Genomic DNA, 26410 nt, shown 5'->3' on the forward strand with positions numbered 1-26410 from the left:
GTTTTGGTACCTTTGCCACTCGATGTCTGAACTTCCAGTGAGCAAACCCTCTTATCTGGCTGCAAGTTTCATCAAGCAATCAAATCATCTGGATTTTATTAATTTGTCTTGTAGGACAAGAGAATTTTGCTGGGAAAAGATGAAGAGAATCAGCTTTAATGGATGTTAGCTGGAGCCATGCATTTGAACTTTCCATCAACGTATTTAATTCACATTGTCATTTTATACCTCTTTTGAAAATTAAATCCTTTCCATATGTCTCTGTTCCTGGTTGCTCCTTAAGTCAGGAGAAAAAAAAAAGAAAAAAAGGTAGCAATTAAGCAGAAATGTATTTTCTACTTCTGTAAGCTTTGCGGATGATGTTTAGGTCAGCCTTCAAAATTTGCTTTTGCCTTATGCATTGTAGGACTACGAAACCAGGTCTGTTATTAGGCAATGATTTGGGAAAAGAATATGTGCTGAGGTGCTTGGCATTGCCCAGTTTGCAGAAGACACTTAAATAATTTGAAGGGATATATTGAAAAAGGTCATCTTCTCTTCCTTTGGAAGAGACTGTGTGTCAGATTGTTAGATTTCTTCAGTGGCACGGCTGTGATTTTATCATTTGTTTCATTAAACCAGCTATATATATATTTCCAACTGAGGGATTTCCCCCCACATAATTAACAAAACAAAACAAAAAATCCCCAAAACAACAAAAAAGCCTCTCCAAACCAAACCAACAAGCAAAAAACCCACCAGGAACCCACCAAACAAATAAAGCACTGGCATCTTTTTCCTTTTTCCACCCCTGCTGATTCCCCATTTGGCTAAAAATCACATTCTACAATAAACTGGGTAGTTTATTAAATTGTTTACAGATGATACAGCTCAATCTAGAAAGCTGTTAAAATTGGTATTATTGGGGAACTAGCTTATGTTGATTTTAATGTGGAAAAAAAACCAGATATGAAAAGAGAATGAAATGCAGAAAAAGGAGGAAGTCAGACCATCTGGGTACTTACAGCAGTAAAATGCTGCCCAGAAATTAGAGATCATGATATCCCCTTTCCCTCTGTCTCTTCCTCATTACTAAGGAATGGGTGGAAATGTTTGCATTTTTAAAGAATCCACAGACCTAGGATACTGCTGTAGCAAACCGTAGGTGAGATGAAAGTTTTGCTTTTATGGCTGGATGAAAAGACAAACATATGTCTTATTTATTCTCACATTTGGAGAATGTCTTCTCAACTCAGCTGCAGAAATACTTGATTATTAGATTTTAGACAAATCCACTTGTAGTAAAACTGTTCAGTATCATAAATTATTCAAGTGTGAAGTGAAAATGTATGGAGAAGAGGCAGCAGATGAGGCAAAGAAAACTAAGAAGTGGCCGCCAAGACCCCACAGAGCTTTAAAGGAATTCAAAGCTGAAATATCTGACCATTCCTGAGATTAGAGAGTGCCATTTTTTAACTAATGTGCTCCAAGAGAGACTCAGAAAACAGAAAGAAGCCTGTCAGCCTGATATCTACCCAAAGCAAAGAGGTGGAAGCTGTAATATGCACCAGTGGACATCTGGATAAATATCACTTCTCTGGGAAGAGTTAAAAAGGTTTTCAGAAAAGGAAGTCCTGCCTCACAAACATAAGGCAGTTCTCTGAGGGGATCAAAAAACACGTGGATAAGGGTGATCTGATTGATCTTGGATTTACAAAAGGCTTTCAACAAATTCCTTCACCAAAGGCTTTTAAGAAAACTAAGCAGCCATACCATAACGTGGCTTAGAAGTATAAGGTGATACACATTGGGGAAAAAACCCATAAATTCTCATATAAAACTGTGTGCTTTGAACTAAGCAGTGATGGACAAGCCTTTAAGATTTTGAAAGATAATTACAGGAACACATGAACTCTGCAGTGTCTGAAAAAGCAAATTAGGTGTTAGCAGTGTTGGGGCTAGCAACTAGAGAACAAAATAGATATCATCATGTTATTGCATAAACCCCAACTTTGTTTGCTCCCTGAAGGCTGTGTGGTGTTGCAGACCCTCATTTCAAAAAGGACTCAGAACTATAGAGCATGTGGAAAAAGAAAAGGAAAGGTGTGAGATTGTAAAGGATGAAAGGTATGAGACAGTAAAGGATAACTAATTATCCTCTGTTGGAAAAATGGTGGATATGCAAAATATCTGTAAAATAAGTGCCTGGGAAGTGTGCCTGAGGATTGCTTCGTCACAATTTCCCTTGATCCATGAATTAGGGGACATCACATCAATCTGTAGGACCCAGATTCAAGGCAGAGAAGGCGATCCTTTATGTCACTATTTAGTTAGGGACAACTTCCTGCACTAAATTACAGACACTAGAAGTTACGTGGGCTCAAGAGGCAACAACATGCAAAAGAGAAATTCCTGTTACAAAGTACAGAGGAAAGAAATGCCTGGGGACAGAAATGCACCCTTTTCCATGTTCTGTTTTCTACCTATAATCAGAGACAACATTTCAGGATAGATGGTCTCACTTTTGCTGTTCTACAAGGATGGCTACTCCTACCTTATCCCAGCTCATCCAGGCTGTTGTGCTGGGTTTTTTGGGAGGTTTGACCTAGAAATCTTTTCATTCAGATCTCATCATACAATATCAGATTGAAGCTAAAGCTTTCCTTGTATTTGGGCACAGATAGATTTTGAGTGAGTTCTGCCATTTGTCATTTTCCCAGTTTACAGGATTATTTGTGACATCAAAGTTTTATCACTTGTTGCCTACAACGGGATCTTTAGGTTTTAGTGAAACTATGGAGATGGTAGAAGTGGGTGAAAGGCTGTAGTTGACATTAGCTTGAAATTTTTCAGTGTGTTTTGAAAATAATCTCAGAATTGATGCAATTTATTTAAGATCTAGAAATTGCAGAAACCAAAAAGTCATAAATTCCATGACGGACTCCACTTTTATCCTGATATCCACTTTCTGACCAGCATTTGGAAATCCCAAAGGATGCAAGAATGTACAAATGGTTAAGAGTAGTATTAATAAGCAAAAAATACTGCAGCATAAGCATCTAAGTAATTCATAGAGGGCAAATGGGAATTGTTCAGGCCTGTGGAATATTCTTGGTGAGATTGAGACATAGGAAGCTTTAGGTCTCCCCATCATGGGAACAGTTTAATTGAAGACTTCAAATGGTTTCCTTACTGCAGAGTAAACAAGAAATTACACCTTAGAGGAAAGCAGCAATTTGTTTGGAATTGCTGTTATAAAACTCCCTCAACAAGCTAACAAGACAAAAATTATTGCTCCTAATTTTTTTCTCCTGTCAGGATCACAGCTCTTGTCAGTTCAAACAAAAGACTCCTGTATCACTTGAAATGTACCAGGTTAAAGTATCCCCAAAGCTTTGTCACACAACAAAATCAAACAGATCCTGCGTGTTCTGACTGGTCATTTTTTCAGCTGAGCAATCACTAATCAAAGTTGTTCTGTTCTAATATTTTACACAGTTCAGTTATATGGTCAAAAGTGATAGAAGCATCTGTATCTAGTACAAATTCACATCACAGTGACCATCCAAATGCAGGGGTGATTCTCTGTAATCTGATTTCTCCAAAAAGTATATTAAGAAGTTCAGAAACAGAGATGAGGTTTGATTATTCCTTTTTACCAAAATGACGAGAGACTAATACAAGCTCAAAACACCCTAACAGTAATTAGGCATTTCATGACAAATTTGTAAGACTTGAAGAACTAATAATTATGTGATAAATTCTCCTAAAACAGATGTTTCATTTTTGTGTTTAACAGAGTGTCATAGAGCATTTATTTGCAGCTATATACTGAAGAATTTTACTGCTGTAAAATCTATAAAAGGTAAAAGGGAGAGAAGTTTGTCTAAAGCCAGATTCTGCCTAGGGAAAGACTCAAAATCTGTCTGCTACAGCAACATATCAACACTGCAAAAGATAATAAGCAGTTAGCCACCTTGAACTATTCCAAATGAGGTGTCTGCACTCAAAGGTCGTCTAGCAAAGTCTCTTTAAAGGCCACCCCCTTTCCTAGTGTGGCTTCTCTGATGGTGTTTTCCTGAAGTATGTAATTATATGGCAGCCTGGGCTTGTTTGGCTTCTCCCAAGCTGTTGACTTTTAAAGCAAGCACCCTTCCTCCTACTAAATCCCCTTACTGAGAGAGGGACATTTTCCCATGTTTGATTAGGGATCTTCTCTCCACCTAGGCTCTGTGTTACCTTAGTGTCTACGTTTTCCAGCCAGAATGTTTCAGTTTAACAGAAGAGCCTCTCTCTACCTCCATATTTGGCCTTTGAAGCATCACTCCAGGCATCACTTGATTGCACTGGATAGGTTTAAACCCTCAGTGGTTACCTGCTGCTTAGGTGCAAAGTCATGTAATGGAAATGATGAGTGTTTGCTGTAGCCCAAACATCTCTGACAGCTTAGAACCAGCCAAGTAGAAACACTTCAGAGAGGGACCTCAGTGAATCTATACTGTGAGAATCTGATGTCCCAGTACCCTGGGGCTCAAATCAAAAGGTGTTATTTTCAGAAACTTGTCCAGACATTAAAGATGGCTCACCTGCTGAACACTGTCCTTTAGAGCCAGCTTAGCTCAAAATGCAGAGTGATTTAACCCAGACTTTGGGCTGAGGTCAGTAGGAGATAATGCTGTCAGCTGTTAACCCAGCCACAGGAGTATTCATGCTGTGCTGAAGAACAGTCACTTCTTCAACTACTCCAATGGTTTTTGGTTTTTTTCTTTTTCTTTTTCTTTTTTTTTTTTTTTTTCTTTTTGGTGCTTATAGTAAGGTTCCTCTTCAATGACACACTGCAAACCATCCATTGATAGCATCTGTAGAGGGATCTGATACTTCATTTCACTAAGCCTCTTCCCCTCTCTGCTAGGAAAGGCAGCAGGCTGTGTAAGAACAGGTATTATGAGGGTCCAAGAATAGTTTGGGTCTTTGCTAAATCACAGCACACGTTAAACTATACTGAGATCAGAGAGAACTAGAAAAAGAAGCAATTCCATGACAGAGAAATTATAAAGCTTTTTTTTTTTTCCTCTCTCTTTGTTTCTTTTTTCTTTCTTCCTCCCTTTTTTTTGCTTACATGCCTGGAGTCCTGCAGAAAGTGCACACAGAGTAGAGATGAAAATCCAAAAGCCAGTTCAGTCTAAGTGAATCAGTTATTCAGAGGGTGTATGTGCTGTTTCACTTGAGATTCTGCTTGGGGTAAAAATGGAAGAAATGGGGAAATCAGAGTCTGAAACGTCCGGCAGCATTTACTGAAGTCAGTTTATTTCCAGTATTGTCACAGGGAAACGCACAGCTCTTTTTGCCGTTGTTCTGATTTAACTGGCAGCAGAGTCCTGTCCAAAGGCAGCCTTCCCTGCCTCACGGCCGATCTCTGTGCGTTCCCTCCAGCTCCAAGCCCGTTTTCTCTGCTCTGAAGGTGGGCTGAGCACGGGAATGTGACGAAGGAGTGGGCTGTGCCCTCGCCGAGAGGAGCTCCTCCATCCCCTCAATGACTCGGCTGGGCCGCGCAGCGCACAGCAGCGCGGCGCCGCTCTGGGTCCCGGCAGAGCCGCCCGCAGCCCCCGCACACCCCGCGTTCCCCATGTGCTGCTGCCCGTGAGCGCTGCCCGAGCGCACCGCGAAGATGGGCACCGGGGATTACCTCTGCATCGCCATGAGCGGAGGGGCGCCCTGGGGCTTCAGGCTGCACGGAGGCAAGGAGCACAGGCAGCCCCTGCAGATCGCCAAGGTAGGAGCATCGACGCAAGGATGTGTGGTGGCCAGGAGCGCTCGGTTCAAATCCATCCCGCCTCCTGGAAATGCTCGGTGTGGACCTTGTGGTGATGCTTGTTTGAATTTGTTAGCGCGCTTTGCAGAGATTCTACAGGTGCTCCTTCTGTCGGCGTCAATAAAAAGGGCTGGTCGCTTGTGGGTAGTTTGCAAGTGTCGCTGAAGTTTTGTTAGATGCTGAATGTTTCACTTTGTAACGTGGTGTGAGCATTTCAGCTCCCGGTTGCTTCGCTCTCTTGGCTCTGAGGGCGCTCAGCACATCGCAGAACTCAATCTCATATTAGGAAATGCTGCTTCAGTCATCTATTTATGACAGTTTTTCTACTCTGGTCATAGAATAATTTTTTTTTTTATCATGAGAAAATGTTCGTACTATTTTGGGAATCTTGGAAAGCATTACTCTGACTTATCTCTGGTTTTGGAAAGTTATCCAGCCTCAGAAGCAACTTTAATAGATGCCAAACGTTCCCTCTTGTATTTCATGAGCAATGCTGAAAATTACTGGACACTTTATAAATTATCTGCATGTATAGAAGGAGGGCAAGACAGACAGTAAAAGCCGACAATAAATTAAAAATAGGAACTGGTAACTCTAACTGGCAGAAAAAAATATTTCAGAAGTGGTTTTGTTAAAAATCAGTGCTCACTCCAGCGCAACAATGAAGATTTGTCACGGTTATTAAGGCTTATGTAACTGTATGGAGCTGCATTCTGTTCCCTTAGACAAGAGGGACAAATGCTGTCCAGAGGTCTGAGCTCAGCAAAATAGCACTGGCTGAAACGGCAGGAGGACTGCTCATCATCCCATGAACTGTGCCCGGTTAAACCTTTAATCAGAGAGAGTTTAAAATGTATCTCGGTAATGCAGTACACTGAGTGTCTTGGGTTTGCTGTGATACAGCCTTTTACATCAGGAGTTTAGTACTGAAGCTGTAACTTTCTCGAGGTGTCAATACATTTCTTAATTAGTTAACTTTAATTTATTGGATCAGGTAACTGTTTCACAAACAACAGAAACAATAAATCTATCTCATTTCATAGGAGAAGGTCCTTTTAGCCCCTGTGTCAGAAAAGAACCCCTTTCACTATTGTTTTCATTTATTTCCATCCTATTATATAAACCATATCCAGTAACCGAGCTATGATTTTTTTGAGGGTCGGAATATTTTTTCTCACTCCTGTTAAGATCTTTGCTTGTTTCCCAATGTTCAGCAAAACTTGACCGTGTTGCTTTTTTCCTCTTGATGAGCAACTGTTGCTGTGCGAGTAAAAGCCTCTGCTAACAGATGGCTGTGGACTCCTGCCATCTAGTGAAAACTCGCAGCTAGAACTCAAAAAATGGTGAGCAACGGTAAAAGGCAAGTGGCCTCGATTACACAAAATCAAAAGTAAAACCCACGAGATTCTGACTGAACTTTAGTTTCCCTGATAAAAATGGTCTATTCAAGGGCGGGTTATTTTGTTTTGTTCTCTTTTTCACGTTCACATCCTAGGCTGGTGCACTTAAGTCTGGCTTCTCTTTTAGGACTAAAGGTTGGGACTTGAGATAGTTGTACCTTACTCCTACTGTATTTTCAGGAATACACAGTGTTTTCTAAAGGGAAAATCCCCAGGAAAATATAGCCGCATTTAGAAAAATGATAATATGTATTTTTAGGACAAACCTCGCAGGTTTGTTTCCCTGTAAATGGAAGGAAAGGCTCCAGAGGGGTTGCTTACCTATTGTTGGAGTGGAGAAGGGCACTCAGGTTCTGGTCATGAGTGGAGAATTGATTCTGATACAGATCTAAAGGGGAGAGGGATATGAAATGGAGGGAATTGAGAGAATCCATTAAACGATGTCAGGACACAAAATTGCCAAATCCCCGCTTAGATTAGCTACTCTTTGATAAAGGAAACATCTTGTTTTTAAAGCTGATGGAATAAGTCACTGCAGCTCACCACCAGAAACAGCTTTTACCCGTTTGTGTTATACCTTTTAAAACAGTTTTATCACATTTATAAAGAATATATAAACCATCCCCCCTCTGCCTAGTTCCTAAAGCATATTTTCAAGTAGCATTCCCACTGAAATCCATGAGAGTTTTGTCTGGAGTATAAATTGTCTTTCAGTACCATGCAAAGTGTTAATGGAGAGATAAAGACAAACCTTTCACCAAAATATAGCTCGGTACTTTTTCACAAATACTTTTGCAGATAAAACAGGCAGTTTTCATCAGCAAATAATTTTACAACCACTACAGTAGGTTCAGGAATTTTCAGTAATTTGTTAGTGTGAGCTTGCAACAAATGGATTTTTCTAAAGTGTGAGAAAGTATCATTCTGCTTGTCCATTTTAAACCCTTATTCAAAACATACATTTGACTCGTTTTCTGTAGAAGCATAAGAATTATTTAACAATACTCCTCCTCTGAACCCTGGCTCTGTACACAACTTACTTGGTGAAGTCTGATAATGTTGCAAATATTTAATAAAAACTAATTTTCGGTTAAAAAGAATTTGCCTATTCTATATACCGTCCCAATACAGCATAAGGGCTTTAAAATAAAGCATTTTAAATGCTGTGTACGTCCAAAGACACACTGCTAAGGTTATCTAATTAATGGATGTTATTAAAAAAACCCCAAACAGTTTGATCAGGAGCCCAAAGTCTCAGTTATCCCTTCACTAAAGCATGTCAGAGCTGTGCTGTGGGATGGCTTTCCCAAAGCAGGAGATGGGAAATCTCAGTGCAGCAGTGACCCTAGAAGGATAAGTATTCAAGAGATATAAAAGCTAAGCAACGCATGATGTCCTTTCCACTTTACCATGAGATATATGAAAGAATATTTTTTTTAAATTAACATCATGGTGGGTATTTTTTTTTCTTGAAAATTTCTTTGCAGTTTTTAATTTAAAATATATACAAAAAATGGCTGATTTTCTGAACTAGCATTTGAAAGAATGTGACTTTTTCTATTAATACTTAACAATAGTTAACAGTAAAATTATATCCTTTAAGAAGCATCTCTTTTGCAACAGGAAGCTTAATGAAGTTGTCCTGTAGATGATTTAGATTTATAGTCAACAGCAATGTAACTCTATTGAATTATCTTTGCAAGAGAAGTCCATTATTCTCAGCCTATTTGTTACCTGCACTAAACAGTAATTTGATGAACTTATCGTATCTGTCAAAGTCTTGGTAATTTGAATTTGGGAACTTAACCAAATAGTTCTAATATTTAAGTGAGGCAAATTTCATGACTCAGATCTATAGGCACTTCAAAGGAAATCCAGATTAGTGTCCTGAAAGTAAAAATGAACAGATGCTTACAAGAAGACTTCTGCTACTGCTTCCCAAATTGTAGCTTTACCTTTGGCATAATAATGACCTGTGACAAATGGTTGCCTGGTCATTTTAGACTTGTGCCCTTGTCCATCAACATGCTCAGCTTTCAAGTCTCAGTTTCATCATTTCGGATTCATTGGAACCTGAAACAGAAAGTGAAACTCAAAGACTTGGGAACAACCTGAACCAACAGTGTGAAAAGTGATGTCTGAACACGAGTACTTAACACTGGATGTAAACAGAGGCGGGCTGTGTTGTGGTAATTTGGCTTTTCCCCTGAGTTTATCCAAAATACTTGACAAATGCAGAATAACCCCAAGAGGTTTTCATCAAGTTTGCCTCTACACTTTTTCTAGCAGAAAAAAAAAAGAAATAAATAAGGTGTGAGACACGTTAGCACAGTTATACCTTGGACCCTGAGCTGAGGTGAAACACACCACTGTCATGTGTATGTGTAATATATATATTAGCAAAGAGCTGGTGTAACCACAGAAGTCATCACAGCTGCTGGGTTGAAGGAAGCCGTTTAAAGTTGCTGCCACACTCTCACATTGTCTCCTCTGGTTAGTGAAGGCAGGACCTTCCTCCCCAGCACTGTTTGGCAGTGTGCTGGGCTATCAGCACCCTGCTGATACTGCCCAGATTGTGTTAGAACACAGCTTTGTGCAATGGCAATCGGCAGAACAAGACATCTTTAAAACATGCTCCTTGAACTTTGGCAGCAAAGGAGGGGAGTTTGGAGTCAACCTACACGATTTTAAACACAACTTGCCTTACTTGGCCTCTATTTAAAACTGTTTGTTTAAATTTGCTGGCTAATACATTTCCAAACATAGTTTGTTTTCGCAGCCCAGACAGACACTTATTATCAAATTCACCCTTCAGACCATCTGACACAGCTGGTATTTGCTGATATTTGGAAAACCCTGTAAGGTGTATTTACATATCCCTTCACACAAGGAGTTATGTGGAAGACTGTGGGTTTATCGAGCTCTTCTGGAGAGGATTTTGACTGTGTTACAAGCCTTGAACCAATTTAATAACCGATATATTTTTGCATGTGTTTAGATGACATAGCTTTTTTTAAAGTAAATTACAAAGCTTCCATTGACAGACTGGAAGAAGCTGGGCTTTATGTAGCTTGAGTTAACTTCTTTTGAAAAACAAAGGAACGAAGTAAAGTTCCCCAAATCCAGCTGAAACAGACCACTCCTCAATAACTCTGCTCTGAAAATTCTGCCAGTGCTAGTTGGAAAAATAACGAGGAAAAAAAAAAATCGTACACCTTAACGAGCGAAGGTTTACATGTTCTGCCAAAGGTTAGGGCTCTGTGTTCCCTACCTTCCAGCTCTTGCATTCCAGCCATTGTGCCAGTGGAAATGTTTGGTGCTGGAGTCGCAGTTGGCTGTTTAAAAGCTGCAGGCTGAACTAGCCCATGAGTGTATACCCTGTTTTGGATATACAGGACTACATACCAAGCTGGTGCTGGCATGCTTCCCACAGTATTTAGGCAAACACAAGCATGTTTTGGATACATGGTGTTATTCATTTGTGATTATTTCCAACTGATGCTTTTCCAACTCTCACGCTAGGCGAGTTTTCAATGGAATAGAGTGAACACCATAATTCTGATTTAAACACTGATTTAAACTAAACAAACTACAAAAAACCAAACAGTGTATTCCTACTAAATTAGATTAGCTGCTTTGTATAGAGCTTTGCTTCATTTTGTAGTTTCTTCGCTGGAAACATTTAAAATGCACTGCAAGACATTATTACTTGTCATTGCTCTGTATTTTCTGCCATTGCATTCTTATTGTGAATGTGAATGTAATAGCAAGACTTCTGGCCAAGCTCACATTAAAATATCACAACAGGAAATGTAATTTATAGAGTCCTCTAGGATTGTGTCAGATTGTTTAAGAGGACACAGCTAGCAATTTATGCATATCATGGAAGGCCTCTCTTTCAAATGCAGAACTCGGTGTTCTTCCTATTTGTAGCAAAAATATTTAGAGCAGAAATTACTTTAAGGGACCATATTTCAGCAGTTAGATGCTTAGCACTCTACAAAGGGACAAGGATTAGCAGAGATTGCTTCAGCTTCAAGATGAGTAATTCTGTGCATGGAATTAGCTATGGACAGAAATGATAACATTTAGATTGCAACCAGTGCTCATGAGCACTGTTCATTGGCTGGAACAAAACTGGCAGTAAAAAAACCCTGGCTATCAGCTTGAAGGTTTTAAATTTCAAACCTAATGTACACAAGTTACACAGTGGATTTTTTTTTTTCCTTTTCTGTAATTTATCCCATCTGCACCATTTCATTAGAATCTGTAGGCCACAGTCAGTAGGAATTTTAGGATCAGACTAACATCCCTTTAGACTGGAACACTTCAGTGTGCACCAAAATCAAAGAGCTGTGTTTTGGTGACCTGCCAATACAACCTGGTATTGAGCACGAAGGCCAAAAACCTTCAAAACACCTCAGCACCTTGCTCTGAGTGGAGAGCTAAGAACAGTGAAAAGTGACTGCCTTATTCGTGGCTTACGTGGAAGGTAAATTCTAACAAAAACCTGGCTCTAAGGTTGACAGAGAAAACAGGCTTGGACCCTGAGCTCTCCACGATGTGCTGCAGTCCTGGGCACAGCATGGATTGTCCCTCTCTTATTTAGCAGGGACACTCTGTCTGCAAGTTGTCATTCCACTTCATAAAAGTGTATTTTGAATCCTTTAAGTCGCTTTCTTTGTTTTACATCTCCTCCTTACATCTGGGACTGGGCACTGAATGCTTGGGTAACCTTTTGCTTCAAAAGAGTTATGTCATCCTGCACTGAGTAGCTGTGGAATCATTATTTTATGAACTTGCCTTTTTGTAAGTGTATTTTAGAAATATGGTCCTATTTAGGAAACTGGATGCTTTGGGTTTTGAAGGCATGTTTTATATTACAATTCATTAGCAGATGAACTGGTGATGGGTCAAAACTGTGGAGAAAGTAGATAAACTGTGGTGTTCTATACTGCTGGTTTCATTTGATACTCTCTCCCTAGCATAAACATGCCACGTATGGCATAAATTGCTGCAATATTGAATTTCAAGGAAGTTTCTAAAATGAAAATAATGTAAGACGCCATATGTCCATTGTGGCTCTTTACAGTAACGGAAAGAAAAGCAAAGAGAATGACAAGGGAACATAATTTAATAAGACTAAATTTGCCCTTCCTAGGACTCTCTGTCTAATACAGGAATATCAGGAGTGCCTAATATAGGAATTTTAGGAGCTGCTTGGTGTCTGGAGGCAAAGTTGAAGCTCTGTTTTAAAAACCTAACAGTTGAAATTGCACTAAAGGAAGCCTTAAGAGAGGAGTTACTTTTTTTCCCATGAACTCATTGGGAGCTTTGCCATTGACTTCAAAGGGTGAAGGATTGGGCCTTAGTATGTATAATATAGTGCAGTTATTTAATTAGAAGCAGATATCATGAATAAAAGCCCCCATTGGGAAGAATGTAGCAGATTTTGTTACGGATCTATTCAGTACAGATTTCTGTGCCTAGCAGAAGTCATTCCCTTCTAAGGAACACAAAACTACCTTAGACTTTGCGGTATTGTGATAACACTGTTATATAATGTAACTTTTATTCAATTTATTTGGTAACTATTTGGTGTATTTCCCAATCTGTCTTGTAAGTCTGTGTGAGGACAAAGATACATTGCTTGAGGCACTTCAATCTGCTTATTTGTAAGTGAAAGAAATGACTGCTAATAGTACAGAGTAGACTGACGTTACTAGAAACTAGAAGCCATTTATTAAAGGATTGATAACGTATCAGTGTAAGCTAAAAAAAAATTTAGGCAGTGGACATATCCCTCAGTTGCAAATGTTTACTGGCAGAAGGCACTGCTGGTAACTGCCCTCTCTTTCTTAGGTGTGCAAACAGACTGGCCTGTGTTGGCTGAATGGCATTTCCTAAACAATTTGGATTTCAGGCTTTGCTAACTCACCTCATTTTGCCTGACAGCTCAGGCAGCAGGCCCAGGAGCAGTTCATCTGTCGGATTTGAAGTGCAGAAACCCCCAGGTTGGGAGAGCAAGGAGGAAAGGGAGAGAAGAGCCAGGCAGCTGGGGGTGACTGTATTTTCCAGCTGGCACAGGTGTGGCTGGACAGGTCTGAAACTTCTTGACACACCCATCTTGTAAACGTGTCTCCAACCGTTTAACTGACATCCCTTTGGAAAGGCTCCAAGGGTCCTGCTTGGCATCTGTCAGAAAAGCATCTCTGTGGAGAACCAGGCAACAGTAATTGCAATTGTTGTCTGTACCTGTGTAATGAAAGGTGTTTCCGAGATGTGCTGCTGTCAAGGGGAATCACACCGTGAGTTCCAACAGCTTTTGTTCACCCATCACCACTGAAACAGTCATGTCTTTATTTACCTCTCTAAATCCTCTGCCAGGAATTCTTGCTCTGCTTTCTCTCATCACTATCACTGTAGTACTTCTATTTAAATACACAAGTACAGCTACTTACTTAAACATCAGTTTCAGTGAATTCACTGAAAATTGCGGACAAACAGATGCCTCGGACTTCAAATTTGTTATTTGGTTAGAATAGAATAGAAAAGTTCACTTCCACTGAACTTCCTTTGGACTGAAAGAAATAAAAGAAACTTCCTACTTTCATGAGCTCTCCCAGCACAGAAATCTCTGAACTACCAGAGCTTAACAGATGTGGCTGGAATAGAGTGATCAGCATTTTGTCCCACAAATTACATTTTCCTATTTTGCAGAGATCACTTCAAAGGCCAGCTGCCATCAGCCACTGATTTAATTACAGAGGATGCATATGGAAGTAATCTGAAAGGGATAAATAGCTTTCTATATTATTATATATTCATAATGAGCTTTGTGCATGCTGAAATAATACTTGCAGGGTGGACAGTGCTTGCAAAATCCTTCTAATTGGGAAAAAAAACCTACCATTAACCATGGATGTTTTAAGTAAATTCCAACATGTGATACTATTTAATGCCTAAGATCCTCATGAAGGAGCAGCTGTCAGACATCCTTCATAGAAAAAGAGACCAAAATTTCAGAATTGTTGGTTTAAAAAAAAAACAAAAAACAAACACAAACAAGACCCACCAAAAAAAACCAACCAAACAAAAAAAAAACCAAACCAAAAAACCCAAAAAAACCAAACCAAGATAGCTAGGAAATTAGAAGTGCTAATTTCAGTCAGTGGACAATATTATGCCAATCAACATAAAACAAGGCACTCACAGAAGTGGAGTTTGGTTATAAAATACGTAGTAAGATTACATAATTCGCTTTTGAAACAAAATGTTACTAATAAAGTTGTTATCTCGTGGTATTCCTACTGTTAGTCAAAGTCAGTCTTGAGATGCACTGTGCATTTTTAGGGTGTCTGAGGGAAGGTACCTGACATTTGAAAACCACAACTAGGACACTGTTTCCTCTGGAGCCCCCCTTGTGTAAGGGAATTTGCAGTGTGCCTTTACATCCACTTTAAAGTCACCTTTTCATGGTACTGACATTATTGAGTCTCACTAGATGGTGCTCTTCACAATCCCCAAAATCATAGGTAAGTGAATGTAAAGACACTTCTACCTTGGAGAAGTTCTGGTTGAAAGGTTTAATGTTTTCTTACTGAAGCTGAAAGTATTGTTCAGCTCAGTTCCACTCAGACCACACAATTTTAAAGTGCAGAATTAATGCCCTCAGGAAAATTTATATATAAACCAAGTCAAGAATCACAGAATATCAAATTATTCAAAAGCATAACACCAAATTAGTAATTGCAAATCTTCCTTTCACTTCTACTTAGTATTCCCTGCACACAAATAAAATATAATCCCCTTAAGGAGGGCTCCATAAATTTGTACTAGGGTTTGACTTGTGGTTTCATAACACCACAGTTAGGACAAACTTTCATCTTAGAAAAAACCTGACTGAAAAATATTTCAGAAGAAAGAAGCAGTTTTAATCCTTTAAAGAGAAACAGAAGAATTTCTGCACCTGACAGCATATTATGGACATTAAATAGTAATATTACACACAACTATTGATTACATGGAGTGAAATAATAATTAAAAAGAGTATAAAAATATTACCTTAAACTTCAGTTTCTGGCAGCCCAGTATGACAAGAGCCTGAGCAGACAGGGATGGGAGCCCTGGAGGTGTAAGAGCTCTCCTAGGCCTTGTACCAAATTTAAATCAGGTTTTGAGCTATATTAAAATGGTGGTTTCAATAAATTCCTCATTATCCTTTCTCTGCCCTGACTTTTTTCAGCCTGTAACACTAGATCTTCATTTTACTAATTAGATGAAGGATAGACTAAGGTGAAGCACACCAAGTCCAAGACAGCATCATTGACCAGCCATGGTTGTTGGAAACCTACCTGAGTTTTGCAGCTGAAGCCCATTTTCACTCCAACAGTTTAAACTTACACAATCAGTAGTACAGGTGCGATGTAACTAAATTTTTCATGGTTGAATTTCCATTGCAAGGACCCTGATGCAGCTCCTAGACGTGCTACATTTGAAAGTCATTTCCCAGATCTCCAGATCAATGTCACCAAAGCATTTCTGATTTCATGGCACAACTTGTGACTACAGAAGGGGTCTGACTTAAAAACCTCTCGTCATTCTGTTTCAGCTTCCTTCCTCTATATTCACAGGAACAGTGAGAAACAATCCAATGAACCTTCATGTTAGTGAGAGGCCCATGAATGCCTCTTTTTCTACACTGGCCAGAACAGTACAGAGGCTATAATAATTAAGCTTGAGGAGGTGGTTATGGTTGTGGCCTGTCATTTTTTTTCAGAGTTACACTAAGAACAAACAGAGCACTGAAATGCATGTTCTGAGAACCATGGTGCCATACCAACCTTCTGGGTCACTCACTGGCTGTTTGCTTGCAGGCTGATTTGCATAAGAGGCCTGGAAAAGTTGCAGAGGCTGGGAATTAGCACAAATTGATGTGGGGTGTTAATTGACTCAGGCAAAAACTAAAGATGCACTGACCTGCTCAAATCAGACTTGCATTCAGGCCTCTGGAGTCCTGCACCATCCAGTGCTGAAGAATAAAACCCTGGCACGGTTCATCAGCTGCTGGGCCCTGGGATAAAAATAGACAGGCAGAAATGGGATCATGTTTTAGCATAATCAGCTGAAACTGGAAAGGGTGGGCAGGAACCCTTCCTCCTATGGGAAATGCTTTTTTCTGGGTGTTTTGGGTGTTGCTGTAGGCAACGGCATGGCAATTGAGATCACCTAAAATGAGAGCCAAGCCAAATCTTTCCCCAAAGCCTTTACTGCTCTAGACCCAAATATTTTCTTAAAGGTTCAAAAATACTCACTGCTCCATGTTTGTGTCCCATCAAGAGCAAGGAAAATTATTTATTTCAGGGCAGGATCAAATGTGCTGGATGCAGCCCCAGTGATTCACAGCCTGCAGGAGTTACCTGTTGCTGCAGCCCTATGCAGTGCCCCTCTTGTCTGATAAATAACTAAAAAGCCTTTTCCCAAAGTTTTCCATCAGATCATTTGGAGAAGAAAGGATATGTTAGGAAATCCTCTTTGCTTTTAGAGGTCTGTAGTGCTACAGAAAGCAGTGTTCACCCATGGAGATTCACAGAATCTCATGTAATACCTGTGTGTGCCTTAAAGCAAAAAATCACACTTAGGCCCAAGTGAGTTTAGTTTAATTTAAAAGTTTTCATGAGCGTTTGTGGATTTCTTCAGTTTTACATTTGCAAGATGCTCTTGGGCCAGATCTTTCCTTGTGCTTGGGTTTCCTTTTGGCCATTTCACTTGGTTCACACAGGCCTTGTGTACCTCTAGTTTCTCCATCATTTTAACACACTCAGTGTTAAACTAAACTAAATACTAAACCAGTATCTCAAATACAGAGCCTAACACAACTGCACTTGGCTGGTTTTGACTCATTTCTTCCATGCTGAAAGAATGCCCATTCCACTCTGACACGGTGACTTTCAAATGCCTTTGCTGTGCTTTTTTAATTAATAAGTTAATAAGAAAAATATATGTTTCGGGGCCAAATAATAAAGAGAAAAGGAGACTGGACACTGGTTCTAATGGTGAATTTAATTTATGGAGGTGCTGGCCTGTGATATCTTTTTAAAGTCTTAAAACGTGTGCTTCCCAGGGAAACTTGAGGAGATTCTAGCAGTTCATGTGATAGGAACTTCCTCTCAAAATTATATTCCTAAGAGGTGTCAGCAAAGTCTTCTGAGGCAATCTGAGTCAGTCTATCATCTTTTAGGTGAAAAAGAGCACTGTACATGTTCACAGTTGCTTAAAAGCTCACTCCTGACCTTCAGTTAGTTTTTAAATGACTCCTTACATCACCAGCATGCTGAAAACTGTCTCTGACTGTAAGGGTTTCTCAAAAAGCTAAAATCAGTGCCACGATACACAATCTACCAACTTTTAATGTACATAGTAATTTGAATTGTTGGGCAGCACTTGCTCAGGAGAAAATACAAACTGGAATGGAACCAATTCACATAAATGTCTTTTCAGTTTATACCTGTACCTTCCCAAGTTCCTCCTGGCCTCTACTCCTCTTGTTTGGTGCTTGCCATTTGGAAAAATACCACAGATCAGGGCTGACTTTGACATTACCAGGGGCTTCATTACACTCTTTGGAGAAATCACCCATGAATACCATGCTGTCCTATTGCCAGATGTTCCCTCAGACTGCTTTTTCTATCCCAAATGAGCTCTGAAAGCAGCACAGTCCATATGAGAGGAGGAGGCAGTGATGTCCATTTCCTCTTCTGCTTTTGGTCTCCTTTTTTAAAGTTAGTATTTGACCTTTGTTGGGATTTGAGGCACTTTCCATAGGGAAACGTCACATGGAGGATTTTGGGTTTGTAGCTGCCAGACTCTTCCTTTCAGAAGTACTTACAAAAGCTGCCTCCTAATTTGGTACAAGATGCAGTTACTTCTTGCCTTCCTATGCAGTTTTCAGTCTAAAAATCAAGTCATGAGGACCTGGCACGGTTTAGGGCTTAAACAAACTAAGGTTACTTGGAGGTGCCACAACAGTGCAGCCAAGTCAGATGCATCATTTAATAGTTGAAAAATATGCAGCACATCTTGGAGCAAAGCTGGAGCAACAGTAGCCACACAAAATGGAAAGGGCATGCTGCTATCTTAGAGTAATCCAGCTGGGGCTATCTGAAATCTTTCCATGCTCATGTTGGGGTGAAATCTGATGGCAAGCAAGTATTTTATGGCCACGTGTTAATCTCCTTGGGCAGGATGAGTTATTAGATTAAATCCTCAAAATGAGCAGCTCTTTCATGTGCACTTATATTTTCCAGATGTTTGATACAGTCAAGATTATCCTGTTCATTTGCATGTGCTTGTTTCTTTTGTTGTTATTTTTAGAAAATTCTTTAAAATTATTATTATTCTAACATCTGAGTAAGATTTGAAAATATTTTTTATTTTAGTCTCATAGCATTTTTTTTCTTAAACCTTTTTCCTATTTATTTAAATTTTTGGAAGAGACCAGGATTTAATTTAAACTAATTAAGCAAGTAGGAATTTTGTCCCAGGTTTCACTCACTGGAGGGATTCAGCAACATCAGTGATATTTATCTATCATATTTAGCAGTATGGTTTTATAAAAACGACATCCACGCAAAAAATAAAAGCTGTGCCTCAACATAACTAACAGCACTTCGAAATGGTGCTGTTTTTCAAGGCCCTTCCTCCTTGACAGAAGCAGTGTTGCAGGAGGTCAGCGCTGTGCCCTCAGCACTTGGCCATTCCCTGCTGAGTCCATCCCTCAGTGATCCCGGCAAGGAACATGCTCCTGGAGCTTCTGACCCTTCGCAGGAATGTCACTTCTCAAAAACGCTTCAGACCGAACTTCCAGCTGGTGCCTGTGATCTGATGGCATCAGTTCCCCCGCACCCCTTTCCTCTGGGAAGGGTTCCTTAGGAAAACACCACTTCAGCTCCCAGAAGGAACACGTCGGGAGGCTCTTTGCTGTAGGATCCGTGCATTCCACGGAGGTGTGGGCTGCAGCCTTCTGTCTGTGGAGCTGCACCCTTGACTCAGCAAATGTCCTAAAGCTGGCACAGATCTGGGACAGAGATCATGAACTTACTTCAGCATCTGTCTGGGATGAGAGATGCCATATTATGTTTGTGTTAATACATAGGAGTAATAATTCAGGGGAAGAAAATGAAATAAAATCATTAAAAATGTATGCCAAAGGTCTGCTGGAAACAATACTCCAGCTTCTTATATTAAGAATTGTCAAAAAAGGCAGCATTAAAAACAACCCCAACTGGCTCCTTCCCAAGCTCCATGCTTTTTGGATTTCCTTAAAAATTCAATCTTTACAGTTTCTGAATAATGCAACCATTGTAATTCAAGGACGCTCCCCTGCTGGTTTTGATTAATTTATTTTAACAACACAGAAGAAGTCTGCTGTGACTCCTCTGGTAATATAAATCCCTGTTACAAAGGATTCTGTTGTCTCCACCTCTCTAATAAACTACAGTGTCAGGGATTCAGAGCTAAATGGATGGCAATACAACTTCAACAATTCATCTCTGCTTATGTGTCTGAATTAATATCAGAGTGTTTTCCCCTTTGCCCTCTAACTAATTTATAACTCTGTTCTTACCTCCCTATACAAGTAACAGATCCAGTGAAATATTTTCATTTGCATGCAATCACGCATTTTATGTTTTAAAAACTAATTTCTTGAAAAGAATGTCAGATACCTTTAAAAAAGTCCCTGTAAAATAACTGTAGCTATCTGCTCAACTTTTTAAAACTTACTGTCTCATGACAAATGCAACTTTCCTTCCAGTACCAGCTACCAGTAGCTGGTTCTTACCTGAGTTCCAGCTTTCATTAAAATTAGGATACATTTCTGGATGTCCTGGACTGCAAAGTAATCCCAGCCCCAAGGGAGAAAAAAAACCCCCAAGTAATCCCAAGTTTTTAATGTTTTAATCTTTTTTCATGGGGTACTAGAGAAACTGGTATTTGCTGGTTGCAGGGCTAATGGAATAAGCTTGGCAGGCCCAGAGTCTGAGAACAAAACTGAGATTGCAGTTTAACGGTGAGGACACTTAAAAACCTGTTACAGTTTCTCTGGACAGAAACTGAGTGGCACAGCAAAGCTGCTATTAAAATCACAGTGGCTTTCACAGGTTGCAGAGACTGTCACAGCAAATTACAGCATGCAGATATTTCCCCAAATCCTAAGAGCATGGGAATTCTCTAGCATTCCTTTTGGGAATCATACAGCACTTCAAAAAGAAATTGCTGTTAGCTTACTTACACAATTACATACTTCTGAACGCTTTTCATTTCATACAAATATTAAATACTCCTTTGTTTAAACTAATTGATTTGAAAATATGAAATAAAAGGAAATCAAACCATTTTCAAGCTGTTTCTTACAGATTTCTGGTAAACTTGCTGCTCGTTCTGACATGTTGCATGTGTCATTTCAACAATGCCTGTATGTGTGAGTGTATATACAGATGCTTTAGGCTAACATTAAACAATCTTCTATAGCTAGGACATGTTTTTGTACTCCAAATAAAGTAGGTAGTGTTTTTATAACTATCAATTCTTGGGTTATGGAGAATGTCTTCAAATAGAAATAGAAAGAGGTTTATCTTTACAAACAGGTCTCATTCCCTTAAAAGGAAGTTGTTTCTTTTTTCTTCTGCTTCTTTGGAGAACTGACTACAAACTGGGAATGGTTATTGTATGACTCATTTGGGAAGAATAGCTACAGTGTAAAAAGTTCAGAAGGGATTTTAATAAAACCAAACCAAATTATCTTCTGGTTTGGGCATGATAAGGATAGTTTGAAAGAGCAAAATACGAAGTTTTTCAGAATGTTGTAAGCTGATCTAATACTGTAGTGTTTTGAAGGGAAGGGGGGAAAGGTCAGGAAAGACTAAAACATTTTCCCCTAGTTTCAGTTCTAAAGATAAGACAGAAATCCCCTTTCTTAAGGAAATTTTAATTTGCTGTATTCTGGTCTGGTCTAGTCTGGCAGTGAGCTCCTGCATGGAAGAGACGAATCTGAGTGCCAAAACCAGACATGGAGCTTGGGAAACATTCCCTCCTCAGCTGTGCACAGCTAATGGGACTTTCCTACTGCAGCCCATGTACTCCAGGTACTTGGAAATTCCCCCAAACCCCACCAGATAAACCATTAAAAATGATGACATTATTCCAGTAAAACAACCTTAATGCTGTGCACAGTAGAGACTGCAAATGCTACAGATAAATATTATTGCATTACTCCCTGCATTGCCTTCCCTGCAATGCCATAGAGGATACAACAGTAAAGTTGGGACAGAAAAACTCCTGTTAATGTTTATGATTCAGCATCCTTTCCTTACAGCCCTCATCTTAGTTTTGACAGTTTCATAAATGAAATCATGTCTTCAGCATGCCACAGAGAGTTCTGCTGCTCTTTGTGCTGCAGCACTCGGATATCCTGCCTTTCAGGGTGAGAAACTGGGGTTGTCTCATAAAGGAAACTTATAACAGGGTTTGGGATTTGTCCATCTTAGGAACAAGCATTGAAAAAGTGCAGGCTAGCTCATGCAGTAGCTGGGGGAGAGATGCTCGCTGTTTAGCAAGTGTTCCATGCAAAACGTGAGAAAATGCAATCTTTTTTTCAAGTTCAGCACTAGTAGTTTGCATATTGTTCATCTAGCAAGACAATTTTATAACGTTTTTATTTTCTTTCTCCTTACTGTGTATACAATGTCAAGGAATTTGCTGCATTTGTCCCTTGTAGTCAAGGCACATTCCCTGAAATTTCAGACTATTATGTGGTTTTCTATTTGAAATTTCATGTCCAATGTTGTCCATTTATATAAAGTTTCCCAAAGTGCTAGTAGGATTTTTTTTCTCTCATGCTTGAAGCATTATGAAACTTTTGCCTGAGTGTTTCTCCTAAGACAGGTCCAACTGAGGCTGAAGTTAATAGAAAGTGACCAAGTAATTTCAACGGGAGTCACACATTTGGAAAGCAAAATCGTGACTGTATTTTGGCAAGACTGTTGATGTATCTGAACTCCCCTTCATAGGAATTCTACTGAACATTTCAAATTGCCATGAGGCTAACTGCATTGCAATCTTCTGATTCAATGTATCTAGAATGTAGTCTTCAAGCTAAGTTTTAAAAGAAAAACGCTTCAAAAGCCTCTTCACCCCACTTCCAGCTTGCTCATGTTGGACCATTTGGAAATGTCTTGGGCAAACAAGGTTCATGGATGTGTCACAAGCACTCAGTTCTTTCTGCAAAACCAGAAATAATGACTCTATGCTTTACAGTCCAGTAGAGCACAAACATGCACTGCTGATGCTTTCTGAGGTGTACCTTTGATGATGGGAGATCTGCAGGCATGATCATAACTAACCACTGCAGTAGGTTGTGGACAGACAAATTATAGAATCGGGATATTTTAATAGATTTATATAAATATATATAGAGAGTGGATCTCACATTTTAAAAAAGGCCTGGGTGAAACTGTTGCTGCTGCTGCCACTGTCACAAAGTGCTGTTCATTGTGGGGACCTCGAAGGTGGCTGTTTGGGAAGGGTCCCTGGGCACGGGAGGCCAGCTGGGACAGGAGGCTCCTCCTTGACAGCAGTGTGGAGAGTGCTCTGCCTGATGATGAGGGCAGTGATATTTCCCCAGACTGCAAAAGAGAGTCTGTGCTGTTTTTACAGGCCTGCCCTGGACCTGGTTACCAGGGAGCTGCGGGAGGGCGAAGGCTGGCAGCAGACAGGGGAATAATCCAGCTGAATTCTGTCAGAGCGCATCACTAGAGCTAAGTCAGCTATTAAAACAGTTTCCCTGAATCAGAAAAGGTTGTGGCCACAGCAATCGGAGCCGTTACAGGTTTCTTCACACCATATGGAGCTATTAATGCTTTCTACCCGAGCCACTGCATTGCACAGTGGCCGGTGTGCTGAGGACGTGGTTGTGTGCAGGTGGCAGGGACCCACCTTGGCCCCTCTGACACTGGTCGTTTTTCAGGACCCACAGCAGGCAGAGGTTCACCAAGGCACTGCTTTCCCCAGAGGCTGAGCAGCTGCTGCCTTGCTTTGTGCATCAAAGGGAACCAGAAGTAACAGCGTGAGAGAACAGGACTGTGAGCAAACCTTTCCTTCCCCCTTCTCCTGAGGACTGCTGCTGAACACCTGCAGAGAGGGCAATGGTTCCTCTGGGAGAATGGCTCCAGGTTTTCCAAATATCCTGATCAAACCCCCGGCCAGGATATAACCCTAATCGAGTAGAAACAGCCCAACACTTTACTAATGCCTTCGCATATCCTGGATCTATTTTCCTCTAAGTGATACCTAATTGATTTAATGACAGAGATTTTCTTGATTTAAAAGGGAAGCATCCTGAGTATTTCCTGGGCTGTAGATTCAATTTGTTTGGCACTGGTATAGGTACTCATCAGCAGGCAAACACCTAGTTTTAATTTATAACAGCCACTGCACTTCATAATAAAGCCAGAGATCGAGGAAGAAACTGGGTGTGAGGAAGTGCTGCTTGCAATTGAGACAAGTGTGCAATACAGGAGTGCACTTCCCTGCTGCTTAGACTTCCTTGATGGTAGCTGTGGCTGAGACTTAAGTCTAAGGGAAAAATCAAAGTGAAAAAACATAGTAATACACAGCAATAGCTGTGAGAAGAGCATATACTGCAAGAGACTGCTAGGTCATATATTCAGGGGAATAACACAAGGTCCAGCAGAGACAACAGAAATACTTAAAAGTGTTTAATAAAAAGTAGCTTGGCGTTTGGGTGGTGTTCTCCAATTATGATCTCCTGCATAAAAGAACAAAAGGATAAAGAAGACAAACACAAGTTAACGACGAGAAATAAAGACAACAGTCTTATCAAAAATAATAGGCCAGGAAGCAGCATACATTTTGTATATGAAAAAAAATTCCATAGAAAATGTAGTGATAGTCCACAAAAATATTACCTCAAACTGCTGTGGATTTTGCAGTTGAGCTCCCATTTCCTTCAAAGGCTGAAAATGACAAGTTTCTGCAAAGCTGCTTTCTCAGAGTTTGCAAAGGCCAATGGTTTAGTTTGCATTTTTCCTGCTGCAAAGCAAATGACTGACAGAGGTCAAGCACACAATTTGAAAGTTAAGTCTTTTCTCTGAGTCCCTTTCCTGTTGCTGCCTCCCCTCAGTGTTCCACTCTCTTGGTTTCTGAGTTCTCCTAGGCATTAGTTGGGAGCCTCAGCTCGTAGCAACACAAATTTACACACAGCACCACCAGAATTCCAACTTGGTGTGTTTTGAAAGCCTAAATTTAAACCAACCCTTATGGAAGAAAACTTATCAGATACTTTTGCTGCAGGAAAAGCTCCACGCTCACAACATAAAATATCTTCTGCCTGCTTTTTTGCACTCAGAAGCAGAAACCTAAATTGTTTGAAAGGCTTTTTTTTTTCCTCCAAGTAATACCTTTTTTGGTTATGGACCAGTGGTGCTGACAAATATCCAACTCTTGCCAAGAGCTAAAGTACTAAATGTCAATCTAGTCCACTTTTGACAGTACACATGCAAGATACGGCCACAGCTGTTAAACAACATTTTTAGCTTGCTCCTTAGAATATCTAAAATCAAAACTGCAAGAGAAAGCAGAGCCAGTTTCAAACCTTGTTGTATAAGTGCAAAAATTACTTCTGAAAGAACACAAATATAATGACTTCTGAAAGAACATAGCACAGAACAAGGGTGACAACAGGTTCTATTGATCGAAGTATATTTGAATGGAGCTAAAGATGGAGCACAAACCAAAAAGAAATATTATTCAAACTTCCTTGCTTGACCCATGTTAAACTCCTCCAATGTGGGTGAGAAGTCTGTAATATTTTGTGCTTATATATTTTGAGGCATTTGGATGCCAGGACCAAATTCTTAGCTTGGGCCCAATACTGCTCCACCAAACTCATTTTAGAAACATGAAGTTTTCACATTGATGCGATCAGTAGAACTGACTAATGGCAATTCAACGTGCTGAAGGGCTCCACTGCAAGAGCTGGTCCCAGTAATTATTGCAGCAGTTACAAAGAGCTGATGAGGGGCAGGGACAAGTTTTGAATGAACACAGAACAGTCCCACGTTACAGGCCAGGGCCTGAACTTACAAGTCAGATACAACCTTTTCTGGAAATAGTTAGGACTTGTGTTTCCAACGACTGCTCTTACCTGCAAACCTGCCTTTATCACATCTGGGTTGTTAAGTGGAGCAGTTCTGAACACATTTTGCATTCAGAGCCTCATCTAATGTCTCACTGTCTCTCATCCCTCCAGGGGCTCTGTCACCCACAGTGTGTTCCTCTGATTTCCTTTTGCACAGGGACATCAGCAGACAACTTCCACCCTTGAGTTATCCACTCCTAAATTACCTTGGTCTGAAAAGCTGCCTCCAAACACCTTGCATTGCTTAGTCTAACCTAACTCCTAAACTGGGCCCTATTTTCTTCTGCTCCCTCCTTGTTTTTCTGGTCCTTTTCCTCTATGTCCTTCCACATAGATCAACTACATCAATTGTAACATCAGCTGGGGTGTTAGGGTCCTTTTTTGGCCATTTCCACCAGGGAAAACAGCTCCACTATGCTTCTTCCTGTTTAATGGCATACACATGTCTTTCCTGACGTTTCCCATTCCTTCACCTGCCAGGTGCTCTAAGGAAGGGAACTCAACAGGCACCTTTGAAAGAAATCATTCCAAGTAAAGGTACTGGGAAGCCCTGGGCCATGGTGAATACAGCAGTTCAGTCTGGGAACGTGAGGGTTATCAGACAGGGAAGAACAGCAACTTAAATGTATTAACTGCTTCACTACAAACACTGTGAGCACAAGGAGAGGTAAATGATGATGACAGTAGATTAAACTTGGTTCCCAAGCCTTCAAACATGCTCAGTATGACATTCTTTTTCACTTAGGCAGCTGAGCAAATTTACTTCAGCCAGCAGGTGGGGGGTCTAAGAAAACTGTTTGGACTATAGAACAAGAAGAGATCTGTACAGCTGAGAGAGCTTTGAAGATACGCCAAATTTATTTGGGGTATTTTGCCCTTCAATAAGGTTCAGGCTCTTCTAGAAAAATCCTAGTATTTCTTCTACTCCCATATTTTTGGTATTTTTCATACCAAAAATAACCCCCAAACGACAACAGCATCAGGGACAGTTCATGAAAGAAC

General features: G+C 40.1%; 1 protein-coding gene across 4 annotated transcripts in view; it reads left to right on the plus strand.

The window, feature by feature from the left end:
* Positions 1-26410, plus strand: part of SYNPO2 (synaptopodin 2) — a 295612-nt gene that overhangs the window by 214140 nt on the left and 55062 nt on the right. The window contains exon 1 of one of the 4 annotated variants that reach the window (XM_066318418.1): positions 5632-5752. The exons of 2 other annotated variants lie outside the window; for them this stretch is intronic. In XM_066318418.1, coding sequence (XP_066174515.1) covers positions 5648-5752 — 105 coding nt within the window. In that variant the 5' untranslated portion in view covers positions 5632-5647. Of the gene's footprint in view, positions 1-5631; positions 5753-26410 lie in introns of those variants that run through there. One more of the 4 variants, XM_066318417.1, reaches the window with a different exon arrangement.

This window comes from Sylvia atricapilla, chromosome 4, assembly GCF_009819655.1.
Source record: "Sylvia atricapilla isolate bSylAtr1 chromosome 4, bSylAtr1.pri, whole genome shotgun sequence".
Taxonomy (NCBI): domain Eukaryota; kingdom Metazoa; phylum Chordata; class Aves; order Passeriformes; family Sylviidae; genus Sylvia; species Sylvia atricapilla.